Source organism: Filobasidium floriforme (genome assembly GCF_021052385.1).
Source record: "Filobasidium floriforme strain CBS 6241 chromosome Unknown HD553scaffold_19, whole genome shotgun sequence".
NCBI classification, from domain to species: domain Eukaryota; kingdom Fungi; phylum Basidiomycota; class Tremellomycetes; order Filobasidiales; family Filobasidiaceae; genus Filobasidium; species Filobasidium floriforme.
Window position 1 is genome coordinate 638,664 of NW_025763640.1, and position 16,121 is coordinate 654,784.

Here is a 16,121-nt window from a genome sequence, read left to right on the forward strand (position 1 = left end):
ATCTACGTCGATAGATACGATTGCTCGCCTGGTCGCTTTGCGTTGGACGGACGGGCCGGAAGTTTACCTTATACTGTGATCAAGAATCCGCTCAATTCGCCTACGACATCGATGCTGAAGTATGGGTTTTCTTGGCGGTCTCCAACTAGCTACTAGCTGCTGGGGTATCGACTGGTTAGCATCCCACTCGGGCGCTGAGTATAGTCGCAGTGTCAGCCTTCGATCCGACAAACGGACCCGGATAGCTCAAAAGCTTGTCAAGGATTATCGAAGCCATTTACTACCGATATCAACACGTTTGGAGCCCATAGGTCAGCCGATGTGATGCATATACATTTCAATATTCCGCTTGCTATACAACTTCGGACAATGCGACCATCTATGCAAGTTCTCAAGAATGAGGCGAGTTACGTTTCTGTTGTTGGTTATCGGCGCGGCGTTACCAATGTTGGTGGTGCCAATGGCGCAGTGTGAAATGCTGACAATTTGCGAGGCGGTTCCTCGATGATGGTAGGGGGTGCAGAGATTGGCGAGCTGGTCGGCACTGTACGTGAATGTACGATATTTCCGGTCACGATCAGGCAGAGATCATTCCTTGGGACGCGCACCGACTTGGCGCGGGAAAAGGCAAGCAGGGGATGTCTCACGCCGGGAGACCTCTGTGTTGAAGCTGACTTGTTGAGCGAAGCTAGTCGCATTGCTCGCATGGCGCTCAATGACATGTTTCTATTGGTAGGATCTTTGGCCAGCGGTTTGGGTTCGGGTGAGAGACTCGGTGTGAACGAGATTAGCGCTTCGTCGCGGTGATCTGCGGAGAGGAGGTCTACGACGACGGTCTGCCATTGAGCGTCCAGGCTCTCGTTCGCGTTGGCAGCTTGCTTTCGAGTGATGACCAGTATACCAGGGTCCGCGAGCAAGGCAAAGCTCCCCCTATGCATCGCCCTTTCATTGGACCGCGTCCTAGTCCATCGGAGGGTCGAATCGTTCACTAGGCGATCGAGCGATTCATGAGAGGCGCGTTCCATGTCCTCGATGTCAGAGTCGAGATTGGTCACCTCGGATTTGGGCGGCGAGTCTGTATACGCCTGATTCGTATGCAAGCGGGTTTGAGAGGGACTAGGCGAGGGTGAGCGGCGGTCGGGAATGTTGACTGGCGAAGGCGCCTGGTAAGTCCGAGAAGCTCTGCGTGGAGTTCGCTTGATAGGGATAGAGAGCAATTTGTCGACGGGGCGGATCCCGGGGGTATTCCGCGTTGACGTTGCGCAAGAACAAGGGTCTTGGTTTTCATGTTTCGCTTGAAATTCGATATCAGTGACCGAAGCAGTAGTCGAGCCGATAATCATGCAGGTCTGCGATTTGGTACGGCTGCAATGTGTGCACAGCTCGACAGGTATTACGACGCACTCTAGGCGATCGATCGGTAGACCGCCGCCGGTACCAAACATCGGCCCACTCCAGCAGCAAGATAGCGTCTCGAGAGACCATATTGATAAGAAGCCTTTGACATTGCCGATTGCAACGTGTTCCGTGTCCAGGATACTAAACGCTGTGATCGCTGTGGTGGTCAAGCCCGATAGTGCGTGCTTGTGCTTGAAGATCTCGGTCCATGGGTCTCGAATATCGGATCCGGCGGCTTGCCAGACCGTTGTCTCCGTATCGCTGCTGATGACAAGACGAGATTGACCAGAATCTCCATCTGACATGAATCGGATTACTTTCACAGTATCGGCAGACATGACGACTCTGAGGGCCTGGAAAGATCGGTCTGAGCTGAAGATCCAGACCGATCCGTCTGAGAAGGCTACAGTAGCGGCCAGCTCTGTTGTAAGATGGCTGGACCATCCCGTTGCTTCCATGTTACTGAGATGGGTCAAGCGCATGGCCACCGGGGTCGCGTTCGTGCTGTCAGGAAGACTTGCGTCCCCAATCGAGCGAGGTTTGTCCAAGGCCGAGATGTCAAAGAACCGGAGCCGGCCGGATTGACTGGTGACACAAGCGTACTTGCCGTCCTGAGTGATCGCAGCGACGACGACCCCGTTTGAAATCATGGTTGTCAACAACGGGTCCTTGCCTATTGGATCACCCATCGGCCTGAACAATATGACTTGACCCGTGATCGAGATCGCCAGACCCACGTTCCTCTGAGTGGCGATTACAACATCGCGGACATCACTCTCGCACGATAGGACAACCTGCGATGTCATCTGACGAGCAAAGCGGATTGAACGGTTGACTTCCGGCTTGGCTACTTGATGATCTTCCTCAGAGCTCAGCTCATCGACGACCTCTCCTGCGTACTTCTTGTTTCGCTGGGCGTCCAATAGCTCGGCATCCTTGAGCAGGTAGAGCAAGATCAACCAGACGATAAAAGCAGTCAAGCATTGAGGGAGGAGTATGATCTTGAAGAAGTAGAACACCGGTTTAAGCCGGGGCAAGACGGGTCGAGATATCAAGGGAAGCGAGTCGACGAGGTCCTGTGGAGTTATCGCATGACCGGGCGAAGGTAACAGGATGCGGGTAACGGGGAGGATAAGGATGACAGCTTGATCTGTTAGATCGTGTCGAATGGCTTGCCAGACCCTGGACGAAGCGGCCGAGCCGTTACTAGCAGCGAGCAGGGTAGGTGTGGCATGTCCGAGGACACCGCCGCGTCTTCCGAGTGATATCAGTGTCTGGCGAGCATCCCGAGACTCGTTGGCATAGTACAGCCCGGTGAGAAGCGTCAGAAGCAGGATCAAACTGCCACCTCTCGCTGTTCTCGCCTTCCAAGCCTTCCTTGCTCCTGCAATCCATGTCGAATTGGCGAAATCCGAAGTCAGGCTTCCACTTCTCGTACGGCCGCTCTTGTCTGCTAATTGGCCGCTGTTCCTTGTTTGCCGGCTGTCCCCCATGAGATCCTTCCGGATAGGTATTTCCGAAACTTGCCTTAACAGGTCGTCCAACTCCAACCGCTGGCAGTCGATGGAGAGGACCGTAAGGAAGAACGTGATCAACATCCAGAAATGGACGACGATGAGGATGCTGGCAAACAGGCAGAAATCCCTGACGGGCCCGAGCTTGACAAAAAAGCCGATGACGCTGAGGATGGCAATGTCGGACAACGATGTGAATAGCAAGCTGGGCCCGACTTTAGCCAGTCCCAGGCCGACCCTGTCCGGGACCGAGTACGAGACGGGCACGCTGTACACCGCCTTGACGATGGCCGACATGTTCTCCACGCCGACGATGAGAATGACGAATGGCAGGATGTAGTACGGCACGATCGCCTCGCCCTCCTTGAACCCCTTTTTCCCGTCACCGAATCCGAGGAGAGCCATCACGCTGAACGACATGATGGATGAGCAAGCGAGCTCGACAACGCCGGTAAAGGCGAGACCGAACCGAGAATGCACATTGGTGGCCCGGGAAAGGAGCACTAGGAGGTATGTGACGAGGACGACGTAGAGGACGATGATAGGCGAGGGGATCTCTTTTGGATTTGGGTGTTGCGAGGGCGAACTCGGCATCGAAACCGAATTGTAAGCAGACCGGGGCTATAAGAAGACCCAATCCAGATGAGAGAACAGTTCCAGCTTGGATAGCGGTTCACGGCTCAACGCAAGCCCTGGAATCTCGACTCACTCTCACAGAGACCGATCGAGTTTTACCCTCGACCTGCCCTAGCCTACTCGACTCAATTATCGTTCCAACCTTGCTCTCACTCCCTTTTTCTATCTCGCGGTTGACATCTTGCCAGACATCCTCGATCGAGCGTGCCGTGGACCCGGACCGGGCGACCTGCTCCTGCTCGATCTTGAGATAAGCGACTCCAGAGGCTGTACTTTCATCCCGGCCATCGACGCGCGATAGACAAGCACCAGATCGAGTCTTCTGTCCAGTGACCGGGTCGAAGCATGTGACAGACCTCACGCCAGGCCGACGTCCGAGCTCGTCTACGACCTGTGCTAGCCGTTCGTCTACCGCACTTGACCCAGCTGATTTCCTTCCCCCATCTCCTCTTCTTGTTCCTCCTTTTCCGTCGTCATCTAACGAATCCAATGGACTCCCCCCGAACGACCGAGATGTCGTCAAGACGGTCTGTACGTCGGTCCATACGATCGGAGCAGCGATGATCCTCGTAGTGGTCCTCGAGCCCGAATCACCGATACTCGAGCCGATGTCGGAATGTACGGTTCCGGATCCGCCTGACTTGTCGTTTGAAACATCTTCGACGATCCAGGTCGAATTCGAGTCCGCACCCCAAGTGTCTTCCTTGACGATCCCACTCGCCCCGCCCGACCCGATCCTCTCTGATATTGACGACGATGACGACGATGATCCCGTTCCAGAATCGCCCTCCAGCTCCCAAAAGAATCTCGGGAACTCTCCGAATTCGAAAGCAGGTTCCGGGTATGGGAAGAAACTGTCCAGCAGCGGGGTAGAGAGGAGGGATAGGGGATCTTCGTGCGAATGAGATTTCCTCGATAGATGTGAATGTGGAGGTCTTGGTGGTATTGGTGCTGACGATGAGGATGAGGATGGACGAGAAGATGTTGTAGAAGTAGAAGAGGAAGAGGAAGACCTCGATCGAGCGGATCGTTGTAGTTGCAAAGCGAGTGCTGGGTAGAAGAGGGTCGTCATGACAAAGCTGTCTATCAACAGGACCCGGATCTAGCGAGCATGCACAGGAGGAACGTCAGCTCAAGCCGATCTTAGACCGATTATGATATTCATCACACCAGGATGGGGAAGTATGCATATGCCGTATGATACGAGAAGGAACGAACGAGAGCGGGAAACAGAGCTGAAAGACTAGAAAGAACAGCTTGACTTACCTGGTTCCTCGCGATATGCCGCCCGAACGCCTTGAAACCCTCTACCAACCACGTCTTGGCAAACCTAGCCTCCCTCTTCTTATTCGAACTCGAATTTGGAGTCATTTTCGGTTTGAGAGCCGACCCCGAGCCTGATCGTGCTTTCGTCTTCGAGGTACTAGTAGCCGGTACGGACAAGCCCGATCCCAACGTCGAACTCGAGGCATGTTTGTGACCCTCGTTATTGAGACCGGTGTTAGTGTTACTAGGAGTCAGCCGTTCGTAAGATGGTAAGCGATGTCGTCTGGATGGCCTGGTAGGGTGGTGTGACATGGCCGAGCACCTGTTTTACGGTTCACCGTACGGTGCCGGGTAGGTCGATGTGGTTTCCGAACCTGGAGATCGCCAGTATCAGGATAAGATCAACGGGCGGCTATCTGGAGTGAGATTGCGTGGGAATACATCTTGTTGCCATAGTCAAGTGGAAGTCGATTGCCAAGTTGTCAAATTGTCAAGAATACAAGAATTGGGATGCAAGATGGGCATCGACAAGCTTGACAAGGATATGATCGTACGTTCCACAGCCGACGTCTGCTTAGTAAGCTAAGCCCGTGCCGGGAGGGAATGACTGCGAAACAGATGAATCATGCATGGTCACAACGACAAAGACCTCCCCAACCCTCGCAACCACACACCCCAGGACTGTTCTTCGGCTCTGTCTGCTGGCGTGGAAATGACTGGCGTCGACGTTGATGTCGATGTTCGGCGATTTCGACCTGCTGCTGCGAGGTCGGATTGTGGTCTCGCGCGACCTTCCCGTCATCGCTCGCATGTCGCTCGTCCACGACAACCTCACCGGCATCGACAGCCTCGTCTGACGGCGGCGTATGTGATGTTTGAGTATCGAGGTACTGTGTAGGTACATCCAGGTCGGCTGCCAACACATACAATAGCAAGCGAGATCAAATTGGGTCCCCTCGAATGAAAGAGGGAGGCACGAGGAGCTTACGATAAAGTTCGCCCGTCTTGGGCATGCTCTTGCGGGAGACGATATCCGACATCCTTGTATCGCAGTTGCGAAGACAGTTGATGATAATTTTTTCCCGGTCTCGAGATTGTGATACACTTCATTTTCAGATACAATTCTACTTCTAAGTGATTTCTGCTACATATGTTCTTGTTTATATCGTCGTACACGCCACTTCAAACACTGCCAAAACCGCCAAAACCCCCTGTCCCCTGATATTGCGCCTTCCACTTGAGACCGTGACACCCCTTCTATAGCCGCCCTCCTTTCATTATTTCCGATCCTGTACTGTTTCTCTTAATCCTTCCCCATTGTATCGTGCCCAGAAACTGTGTTGTATAGCATGTATAGCCAATGGCCCCAAGGAGTCTCCCTTTTTCTTGTCGTCGCTATCGTTGCCGTTTCATCCTCTTACTGTGGTATGCGCTTGTAAGGGTGGACGCGTTTTTTTTTTTCGCCTCACGTATCGACCATTATCGACCCTCAACCCAGTACCCAGCTCTGAGCTCGAGCTCAGGTTCCGCCCAGCTAGTACCAGTGGGGAACCAACAAGCTATAGCCTGCCTGTACTTCTGCGCATCTCGCCCCATAATGGCTTGCGATTGCGGAATTTGATCCTGGTCGAAAGTCACCAGAGAAGCACTCATAGGCGAAGCGGGAATTGCGGTGGCGTTGTGCATCTGATCATTGATATCCTCGGTCGAAATAGGATTCGAGGCGCTAGGCGAGGAGGAAGCATAGTAGTAGTACGCATCCAGCTCTATGGGTTTGGCGAGGAGGACCGTATAGAGGTAGTCCGGAGTAGCGGTCGATGGTGATTCCGGCCAGGTCTCAGGACTATCGTCACAATCGTCGATAATGCGGTTCATCAGAATTTGGGAGGCTGGGAGGCTGGGGCTACGGTGCTGAGATTCGATCGCAACTCACTCGTCGGAACATTGCGACTCGATTTCGATTAACAACCTGTCGATCTCGGTTTGTTCCCGCTCGCACCTAGCGATCAACTCTGCGACTTCCGAACCTGCCACCCTCGACTCTACGATGTCATCCGATCTCGGACTATCAGAGCAAGAAGGAGCAGGAGAAGTAAGCGGCGAACTCGCCGTTCTTGCCCGTCCCTTCTTTTCTTGAATTCGCGGTGGCGCTTCCGGAGGAGGAGGAAGGTTGGTTCGAGAGAGACTAGTTTGACGAGTAATCCGACTACTGGCTGTGATCCTGAGTTTCGGTTTTGATTTCGATTTAGGATCCTTCTTAATCTTGGGACCAGGAGCGGGGAGCCGGCCTAGCTTTTGAAGGGCTTTCGTAGGCATGATGATCGTGATGGTGATATCCATTATACTTTCAAGATGCGCACGAAGAATCTCGCAACCGCGAAGATAGGATGTCTGACCTATATAAGCTAGAGCTCTAACCTTGACGGTGTTGTCGGGAGGATTCTTCGGACTATTTGGTGTTTGTTGACAATGGCCATGGAAGATCGGTGGATCGACGATCTTGTATCACCAGCCTCATCATCCTTCCATGTTCCATGATCCACCGTATTTAAGGTTGTGGCGTTTCCCTTCTAGCGCGATCTTCGAATGATCGTCGGAAGCCTCAGACTCGTACAACAAGAGATAGAACGAAGATCGAAAGGCCGATGATCGGAGATAACACAAGGTTTGGTCTGTTCTGACCCAGAGATCTGTGAAGTTGTGTATGCTTCCTGAGTTTCTGATTTGTGATACGCTGGCCCCTGTTCTTGCGCCGGTGAATGTTATCTGTCTTTCGTCCTCTGAATCCATCGACGGCAGCGAAAACAGGGTCTGTCGATGTCTTCACAAACGTAATGCTGAAGCGATCGTAAGAGAAGTAGCTTCTGTAACGTACCGGTTTGAGACGATCGTAGGCAAGAATGAGGACGTCCACGGAGACCGAGACGTTGATGTCCGTTTCGGGTTGTGATAGCAGCTGAGTACCATCGAACTCGGCAGCCTATCCCAAGATGGTGGATCGAGACAGGAAAACATGGAAGCGGGAGTTCCGATCCTATAGGTTCCATCACTGTCGAGCTTCCATTGCTCCGGTTTTTATGCCTCTTTGGTCACTGCCCCCAACAGAGACTCCTTAAAAATCGCTAGGTCCATATTTGAATGCAGCTTCTACTCAGTGCTTCTGGGGATTATGTTTCACCCAGAACAAAGGGACTGTCTGGCTGGGCAAATCACCGGCATGGGCAGCGCTATATTTGCCGGATTTAGCCGGATCATCGGAAGCCCGTCAAAATTCTCTCCGGCCTCCCGAATAATCAAGAAGAGAGCAAATGGCATGCGTAAGTGGACGGTGATGACATATGACTCGAGGTGGTGTGAGGAGGCTCAATGAGAGCGTAGAGGTCCTGGCCGGAAACGCTCAAGGTATTGGAGGTGATAGTAGGCGCTTTGACTGTCTTGTCAGAGGCTTTAGAGGCAATCAGAACCCTGACAATAGTGCTAATCTTGCCCTTGACCTTCTTTGTGATCCAATCACGAGCATTGCAAACCGTTGTGGGTACCTTCATGATGGCCAGGAGTTCTGCCGCTTTCTCAATTATCAATGTTTCCGTACGCTTCCGCCTTCCGGAGTCCCCCTCCCCCTCCCCCTCCCCCTCCCCCTCTGTATTGATAGCAACATCGGACTCAGCGTGAATCCGCTTTCTGAAGTCGTCCAGAGCCTCTTTCGACCTTGATTGGCAAAACAATCACAGAGGTCAATGAGTACTGCTAGCTAAGCGCAGAGCTTGGACCGACCGGGTGATAGCGGAACTCTCCGAACAGAGGTAGAGAGGGGGTAAAATATTGAACACGGATAGGGTTAGGCTAGTTCAACCCTGACGCTGCTTTCCGCCTCGACTTGATCATTTGGTCGCGGGGCAACCCGAATCGTTTCGACCTTGTTAGTCGTAGATTTTTCAAAAGCCAAACTTCTCTGATCCTTCTCTCTATTATTGTATGCTACCGTGTTACATCAGGACTGTGAGGTACAAGCTATTCATGCTAGGAACACCCTTCAGCTCTCGTTCTGAGGCAGCCCTTGGAAATCGACAAAGACAAGTACTCGAGGCTGCGCAAAGGAGTTTCCTTTCCTCCGCTACAGTGGGGGTTGCGCGCGCGTGGGACGCTGACGCGTCGCTTTCAGCCATCTTCACCATGACTTTTTGACTGGACTCGAAAGGTTCCATACTACATAATTATACAACCTTACCACCTAGACATCTGAGATCCATGATTCATATTCTTTGTTCATTGCACTATGCCAGGCCGCCAATATACCAATGAGGAAAGAGCTCAAATGGTTGGGATGGCCAAAAACGCTTCGTACAGGGCTGTAGCAGCTCATTTTGGGTGCTCAATCTCTACTGTTGGCCGCAATGTCAAAAAATACCAACAAACTGGCACTACCAGCTCCCCAAAGCGGCAAGGACATTCCCCTTTCAACAATCCTCGAGTCCTCTCCCGCATTAAGCGGATTGCCAAGCAGCACCGGTCAGCTACATGGCAACAGCTGATTGTCATACTCCGGCTCGCGGACATTCACCTGGGCCGCACCACTATTAAGAAGGTTGTTAGGGACCGACTGGGTCTCCAGCGGAGGAAAGCTATATCCAAACCCTTCCTTAATCGACGGGCACGTAAGCTACGTCTAGAGTATGCTATCTCTCATCGGGAGGATACAGTCAGTGATTGGAGGAGGACGATCTTTGTGGACGAAGCAATGGTGAAGGTTGACGGGAATGGGGTGGTCTGGGTGACCCGGGGAGAGGGGGAGGCATACTTGGAGGAGTGTATGAGGGCAAAGATGAAGGGTCAGATTGGTGGACTGATGCTCTTTGCGGGTGTCTGGCATGGGGGGCGGACAGAACTGGTCTTGTTTGACACCAGTGAGAGCGCGGGGAAGAAGAAGGGGGTGACCGCGGTCATCTACCGCGATCAAATCACTATGGGACCACTCAAAGCTGCCTGGAACCGGGTCAACAACCGTTGGAGGGGTTATGGAGGTGCTCGCCTGCTCGAGGACAATGTAGGAATCCATAAGTCCCCTGTCAATCGGCTTCAAGGTGCTCGGCAAGGCTTCGTCTACATGGATCACTATTATAGGCGTCACGTGACGCGCGACCTACGGTGCGCGTCGCCTCGGGGTCTCGTTCGGAGACCCTCTCGGAGACCCTCTCGGAGACCTTTTAGGAGATGTTCTCGTAGACGTCTAACTAGTACCTTGTAGTAGTTAGACATCCGTTATTACATCGCTATGCCTACCGTTACCTTTCCCCAGTCCCGCGACCTTATTACCCCAAGACCCGGCAGGTCGGCTGCCAGGCCTTATAGAATAACGGATGACCAAAGGACCCCGGCTGGGAACGTGAAAGGGGGTAGTGATGGGATCCCGCTGCACATTGGTGCTAGCGGTAACCCTAGTGGTCCGGAGAGCCACCTCACTCTGGTAGGAGTGTTCTACCCGCAGGGGATTCCTGTGCAGGCAGTGATGATGGTAGATTCGGGGGCCACGGGTATGTTCATGGATCGGACGTTCGCGAGGATCCATAACTTTGATGTGATAGACCTAGAGAACCCTAGGACCGTCACGGTCATTGACGGAAGAGAGATAGTGGGTGGTCAGATCACCCAGAAGGCACATGCTATTGTGCGGACAGGATTGCACCAAGAGAAGGCGGAGTTCTTCTTGACGGATTTGTGTGGGTACGCGGCGGTCCTCGGGATTACATGGTTACGACACCATAGCCCACACATCCAGTGGGATACAAATACAGTCACCTTCGCGGACGACTGTTTGAAGAAAGGATGCGTCAAGAAGGTAGAGGTAGTATGCTCCCCCGACGAGGTGGAGATAGAGACGCGGAATATCGATCTGCTGTCGAGAATGAAGGAGCCGATCACGGAGAATCTCGTGGTGGCTCAAATGCAGATGACGAGGGAGGATGAGGAGCGGGCCCGCAGGCCGGACCTGTGGGACTGGGACGTCAAGCCCACCGACTCGATTCAAAACGAACTCGATCCTCCCGAGTACATGGAGAAGTTGCGGGACGTTGTGCCGAAGAAGTACCATGAGTACCTCGGAGCGTTCTCCAAGACGAAGGCAGATTCGCTGCCTCCGAAGCGCTCGATCGATCATGCGATCGAGCTGAAGCCTGGAACAACTCCCACGTATGGGAAGTTGTACAACCATTCGCAGAAGGAGACGGACGCTCTCAAGGCGTGGTTGGCGGAGAACCAGGCGAAAGGGTTTATTCGACCCTCGAAATCCTCGTGTTCGAGTCCGGTACTGTTCGTACCGAAGAAAGGGGGCGAATTGAGGCTGTGTATTGATTACCGCCGCCTCAACGAAATTACCGAGAAGGACAGGACCCCCCTGCCGCTTATCTCGGAGACCTTAGATCGCCTACGGGGATCGAAGGTATATACGAAGATGGACCTGAGGGGAGCGTACAACCTCCTGAGGGTCAAAGAGGAGGATGTTTGGAAGACCGCGTTCACGACACGCTATGGTCTGTTCGAATGTCTCGTCATGCCATTCGGTTTGACAAACGCGCCGGCGACGTTCCAGCGCTGGATGAATCAGGTCTTCCAGGACATGTTAGACGTGTGTGTGGTCGTCTATTTAGACGACATATTGATTTACTCCGCCGATCAGGAGACACACGACGAGCACGTACGGGAAGTGCTGAGGAGGCTACAGGCGAATGGCCTGTACGCAAAGGCGGAGAAGTGTGAGTTTGACACGACGGCGACGGAGTTCTTGGGGTATGATATTGCCCCTACGGGGGTCAGCATGAATCCGTCGAAGGTGAAGTCGGTGTTGGAGTGGGCGGCGCCTCGAAATATTCGAGGCCTGCAGTCGTTCTTGGGGTTCGCGAATTACTATCGCCGGTTCATTCAGAACTACTCCAAGAAGATTCAAGGCATGACGGCCTTGACGAAGAAAGGGGTGAAGTACCACTGGCCGGAGTCAGCGGATGCTGCCTTCAAGGAGTTGAAGAAGGCGTTCACCGAGGCGCCCATCCTCGCTCATTACGACGAGGAGCGCCAGGTGGTACTGGAGACGGACGCATCGTCAGGTGCGATGGGAGCGGTGATGTCGCAGGTAGGGGACGACGGGAGACTACATCCCGTGGCGTTCATGTCGAAGAGCCTTACGCCGGCTCAACGAAACTACGACGTACACGATCGCGAGCTGCTCGCCATCGTGTACTGCTGCCAGATATGGCGGCATTACCTAGACGGGAAGTTCCCGGTGAGGATCCTTACGGATCACAAGAACCTGGAGTACTTCAAGAAGGACAAGATGTTGTCCCACCGACAAGCGAGATGGTCTCAACTGCTGAACCAAATCTCGTACACGTTGGAGTACAAGCCGGGGACAGAGAACGGGAAGGCTGACGCGCTCAGCAGGAGAGAGGAGTTGATGGAGGAGACGGAGCCCAAGCAGGCAGAGACCCTGTTGCGCCCCGTTAATGCAGATGCGCTGGTGGTCAGCGCAGCGACGGTACAACCCCCGTTGCGGTTGTGCGGAACGATCCCCGTCATAGGGGATTGGTTCTTGAAAGCGTTGATCCCTGCGGGACAAGAAGATCCGGCCGCGAGAGACCTGATCAAGGGCGTCAAGGAGGGAACCTTGACGAATAGTCGGTACAGTCTGAGCCCGGGAGGCGCGCTCATGTACGACGGGCTGGTGTACGTTCCCGATGCGGGAAGCTTGAAGACGGAGCTCTTGAAGAGGCTCCATGATGGGAAGACCGCCGGACACTACGGGCGGGACAAGACGGAGGACCTGGTGAGTAGAGATTTCTACTGGCCGGGTATGAAGGCGTGGATTAGCCAGTACGTGGCTAGTTGCGACAAGTGCCAGAGGAATCGGAGGCCGAGGGCCAAACCAGTCGGTGAGCTGGCTCCCCTGAAAGCGGAGACGGAGCCCTACCAGTCGATCACGTGGGACCATATCACGGACCTACCGGAGTCGAGGGGTTCGAACGCGATCCTGGTGATCGTCGACCGCTTCAGCAAGCGGGCACATTTCGTGCCTTGTCGGAAGGACAACGACGCCAAGGTGTTGGCACAGATGTTCCTGCAGGAGTGGGTACGATTGCACGGGTTTCCCCGGCAGATCATCTCGGACAGGGGAACGCTGTTCACGTCGAGATTTTGGAGGGAGTTCTGTGAGTTGTCCGGTGTCGAGCCTAGTTATTCGACCGCCTTCCATCCCCAGACGGATGGTCAGACGGAGCGCAGTAACTCGACGCTCGAACAGTACCTGCGGACGTACGTCAATTACCAGCAGGACGACTGGACCGATTTGTTGCCCATGGCGGAGTTCGCCTACAACAATTCGAAGCACTCGGCGATCGGCATGTCGCCGTTCATGGCATCGGAAGGGCGGGAGCACGCCGTCGAACTCCCCATGCCTATCGCCAAGGATTCGGCTGTGGAGTCAATACAGGAGTACAGAGAGCGGATGAACAACATCTGGGAGTCTGTTAATGTCGCGCTGAGACAGGCCAGGGAGGATATGGCGAAGTACGCGAATCGGAAGCGTACGGCGGTACCGGATGAGGGGTACAATGTTGGCGACATGGTGATGTTGTCGTCGGCTCACGTCAATACCGTGAGGCCGAACAAGAAGTTGGAGTGGAAGACCTACGGCCCGTTCAAGATCACGGAGGTCGTAGGAGAAGGTCGCATGGCGCGACGTTTGGAATTGACACCGGGGATGCGTAGAATCCACCCGGTGTTTCATGTCTCGCTGCTCATCCCGTACAAGCCGAACGAGCTTCCTGGGAGAGCAGTGGACCCACCCCCTGAGCCAGAGGTGCTGGACACCGGGGATTTGGGGTGGGTGGTATCGGAAATCGTACACTCCAAGGAGTTGCGTTCAACGCGCGCCGGGCGTAGGACCCAGTACTACGTGCGCTTCGAGGGGTACGGGGACGAGCACAACGAGTGGGTTAGCCCCTCGGATTTCCACCACAACGACACGCTGGTGCTGGAATTCCATAAGCGACACCCTGAGTTGCCGGTACCGGGCCGCCAAGAGTACGGCGATGCTTGATGCGTTCGGGGCTCGCATCTAGGAGGGGGATCCTATTATAGGCGTCACGTGACGCGCGACCTACGGTGCGCGTCGCCTCGGGGTCTCGTTCGGAGACCCTCTCGGAGACCCTCTCGGAGACCTTTTAGGAGATGTTCTCGTAGACGTCTAACTAGTACCTTGTAGTAGTTAGACACCCGTTATTACATTGCTATGCCTACCGTTACCTTTCCCCAGTCCCGCGACCTTATTACCCCAAGACCCGGCAGGTCGGCTGCCAGGCCTTATAATCACCCTCCCTATTCCCCCGACCTCAATCCGATTGAAAACATCTGGTCTTTGCTTAAGCGACGGCTTGCTCAGCTACCTAGGAAGCCTACCAACAAGGACGAACTATTCGCCGTACTCCAGAGGCTATGGGGGGAGATTGGTCAGGACCGGATTGACGCATGCGTGGATAGCATGCCTAGACGCTTGGAGGCAGTGAGAAAAGCCCGAGGATTTGTGACCAAATATTGATAATTTGTTTCTGTAACCTTCATATCTTCATAAACAATATGTCCCTCTACAATATCCCATATTGGCAGGTCGACGGCCCGTCTGCCTGACCGCAAGGGGGGGATCGACCCTGCCAGCTACTCTCGCCTGACGGGCCGTCGCGCGTACCACCCTCGCGCGACCCTCACTGTAGTACGTCGGTAGCGCGCGACAAGCGTCGAGTGTCTTGCAGAGGTGTCTGCGGATGTCACAAAATGGCGATACCATCGCTTGGATTTGGCTCCTGAGCTATGAGCTATCAGGCAAATAGAATTCAGTGCATTGTAAATGCCAGATCAGTGAAAGCACCTCAAGACATTGTGTGTTGTCGTCAAGAACATGCTGTTGGGACTCGGTACGTGTCGGCTGACTATTGCTTGATGACGTGGCGGGGGACATCATCATATGATCGAGCGACCTACGAGGTTTGCCCCGGATTTTCGGAAATAGCCACAAACAACAGTGAGTGTGCCATCGACGACGTCGTCACCTCGAATATATCATCCCGTCGCATTTCCGAGCTTTGATCAGGGATAGCCTCAGTCCATATCATTGTAAAACATGTAAAACACAATACCATCTCAAGCTTTCTGAGCGAGAAATAACGATGCCAAATCATGTCACACACTGGCGAATCTGCTGCCATAATCATGCCCACCCCAATTCCTATACAAAACCTCGATATGCTCCCCGCCTCACCAGGCTCGTTTCACCTCCATCACCGATCCAGAAACGCCGCAGCTTCGTCGAGCAAGACGAGTTCTGGCAAGAGACAGGCTGGTGATGGTCTCTCCACAAGCACGGCCGCAGCAAGAGCAAGAGGAGGAGGAGGGAACGCGGTGAGCAGGTCCTACAAACCTCGAATATCGAGGTCTTCAGGTGATTCTTCACCAGAGCGACCGGTCTCGAGGTCGGGTAACGGGACGCTCGGTCACCATCATCATCATCACGGGCATCATCACGGACATCACCACGGGCATCACGGGCATCAGAAACCGAGGAGCTTTTCCAGCCGTCCTTCGACAGCCCGACCGTCTTTCGATCGATCCAATAATCATGGTAACATCAACCATCCCCATACTGCTCTCGTCGACCAAAGTCTGAACACGCCTACGACCACAAACCGGCCTGGGTATAAGCGGGGAGAAACGGGGACGAGCGCTCAAGCCGATATAGACCTAGATTCCGACCTAGACCCCGACCTTGACCTCGATACAAATCTGGCCATGAACATGGATATGGACTTGAGCGCGGGATATGATCGGGATCGATCGACGCGAGGTGTTCGGTGGGGAAAGACTAGACACGGGAGGTGGAATAGGGGGGAAGAGAGTGAGAGTAGTACGTCGGCTGAGGAGGAGGTTGGGGTTGGTGTTGGGGGAGAGGATGAAGGTGGGATCTCTATGGGTTCGAGAGGGAGGGTAGGAGTAGGAGTGGGAGTGGGAGTTGGTTTAGATGAAGATGCAGGTGCAGGGGGAAGACGCAGGTGAGTTGGATCTCCAAATGGAAGTTGAAGTAGCTTCTTATATCGCTGCACTTGCTGACATGCTCTTTCTCCTTTCTTCAAACCGACCATCTGTTCATATCTCGGATGAAATTGTATCACATCACATTCTGACGACAGCTTCTCCCGTCCTTCCCCTCTCGACCTCCTAAGACCTCAAAATCAAGACATCGCCAATTTCAGCTCCACCTCAACCTCCTCA

At 53.9% G+C, this 16,121-nt stretch overlaps 3 protein-coding genes across 3 annotated transcripts; 1 reads left to right on the plus strand and 2 right to left on the minus strand.

The window, feature by feature from the left end:
- Positions 1-315: 315 nt before the first annotated feature.
- Positions 316-5,287, minus strand: HD553DRAFT_316243 (sterol-sensing domain of SREBP cleavage-activation-domain-containing protein). The gene is made up of 3 exons (XM_046180596.1): positions 4,815-5,287; positions 3,622-4,650; positions 316-3,533 (listed from the first exon to the last, which is right to left on the minus strand). Exons 1-3 carry the CDS (start codon positions 5,124-5,126, stop codon positions 426-428), a joined length of 4,449 nt encoding a protein of 1,482 aa, XP_046034605.1. The 5' UTR covers positions 5,127-5,287; the 3' UTR covers positions 316-425.
- A 956-nt stretch (positions 5,288-6,243) lies between these two features.
- On the minus strand, positions 6,244-7,469 carry HD553DRAFT_359867 (uncharacterized protein). Its single transcript, XM_046183943.1, has 2 exons — positions 6,748-7,469; positions 6,244-6,657 (listed from the first exon to the last, which is right to left on the minus strand). The coding sequence occupies exons 1-2, from the start codon at positions 7,152-7,154 to the stop codon at positions 6,294-6,296; spliced, it is 771 nt and encodes a 256-aa protein (XP_046034606.1). The 5' UTR covers positions 7,155-7,469; the 3' UTR covers positions 6,244-6,293.
- Positions 7,470-9,408: 1,939 nt separating this feature from the next.
- Positions 9,409-9,885, plus strand: HD553DRAFT_262704 (uncharacterized protein; the record flags this gene model as incomplete). The annotated part of the gene is made up of 1 exon (XM_046177431.1): positions 9,409-9,885. A coding segment is annotated over one exon (477 nt), but the record flags the coding sequence as incomplete, so codon positions are not given.
- Positions 9,886-16,121: the final 6,236 nt, after the last annotated feature.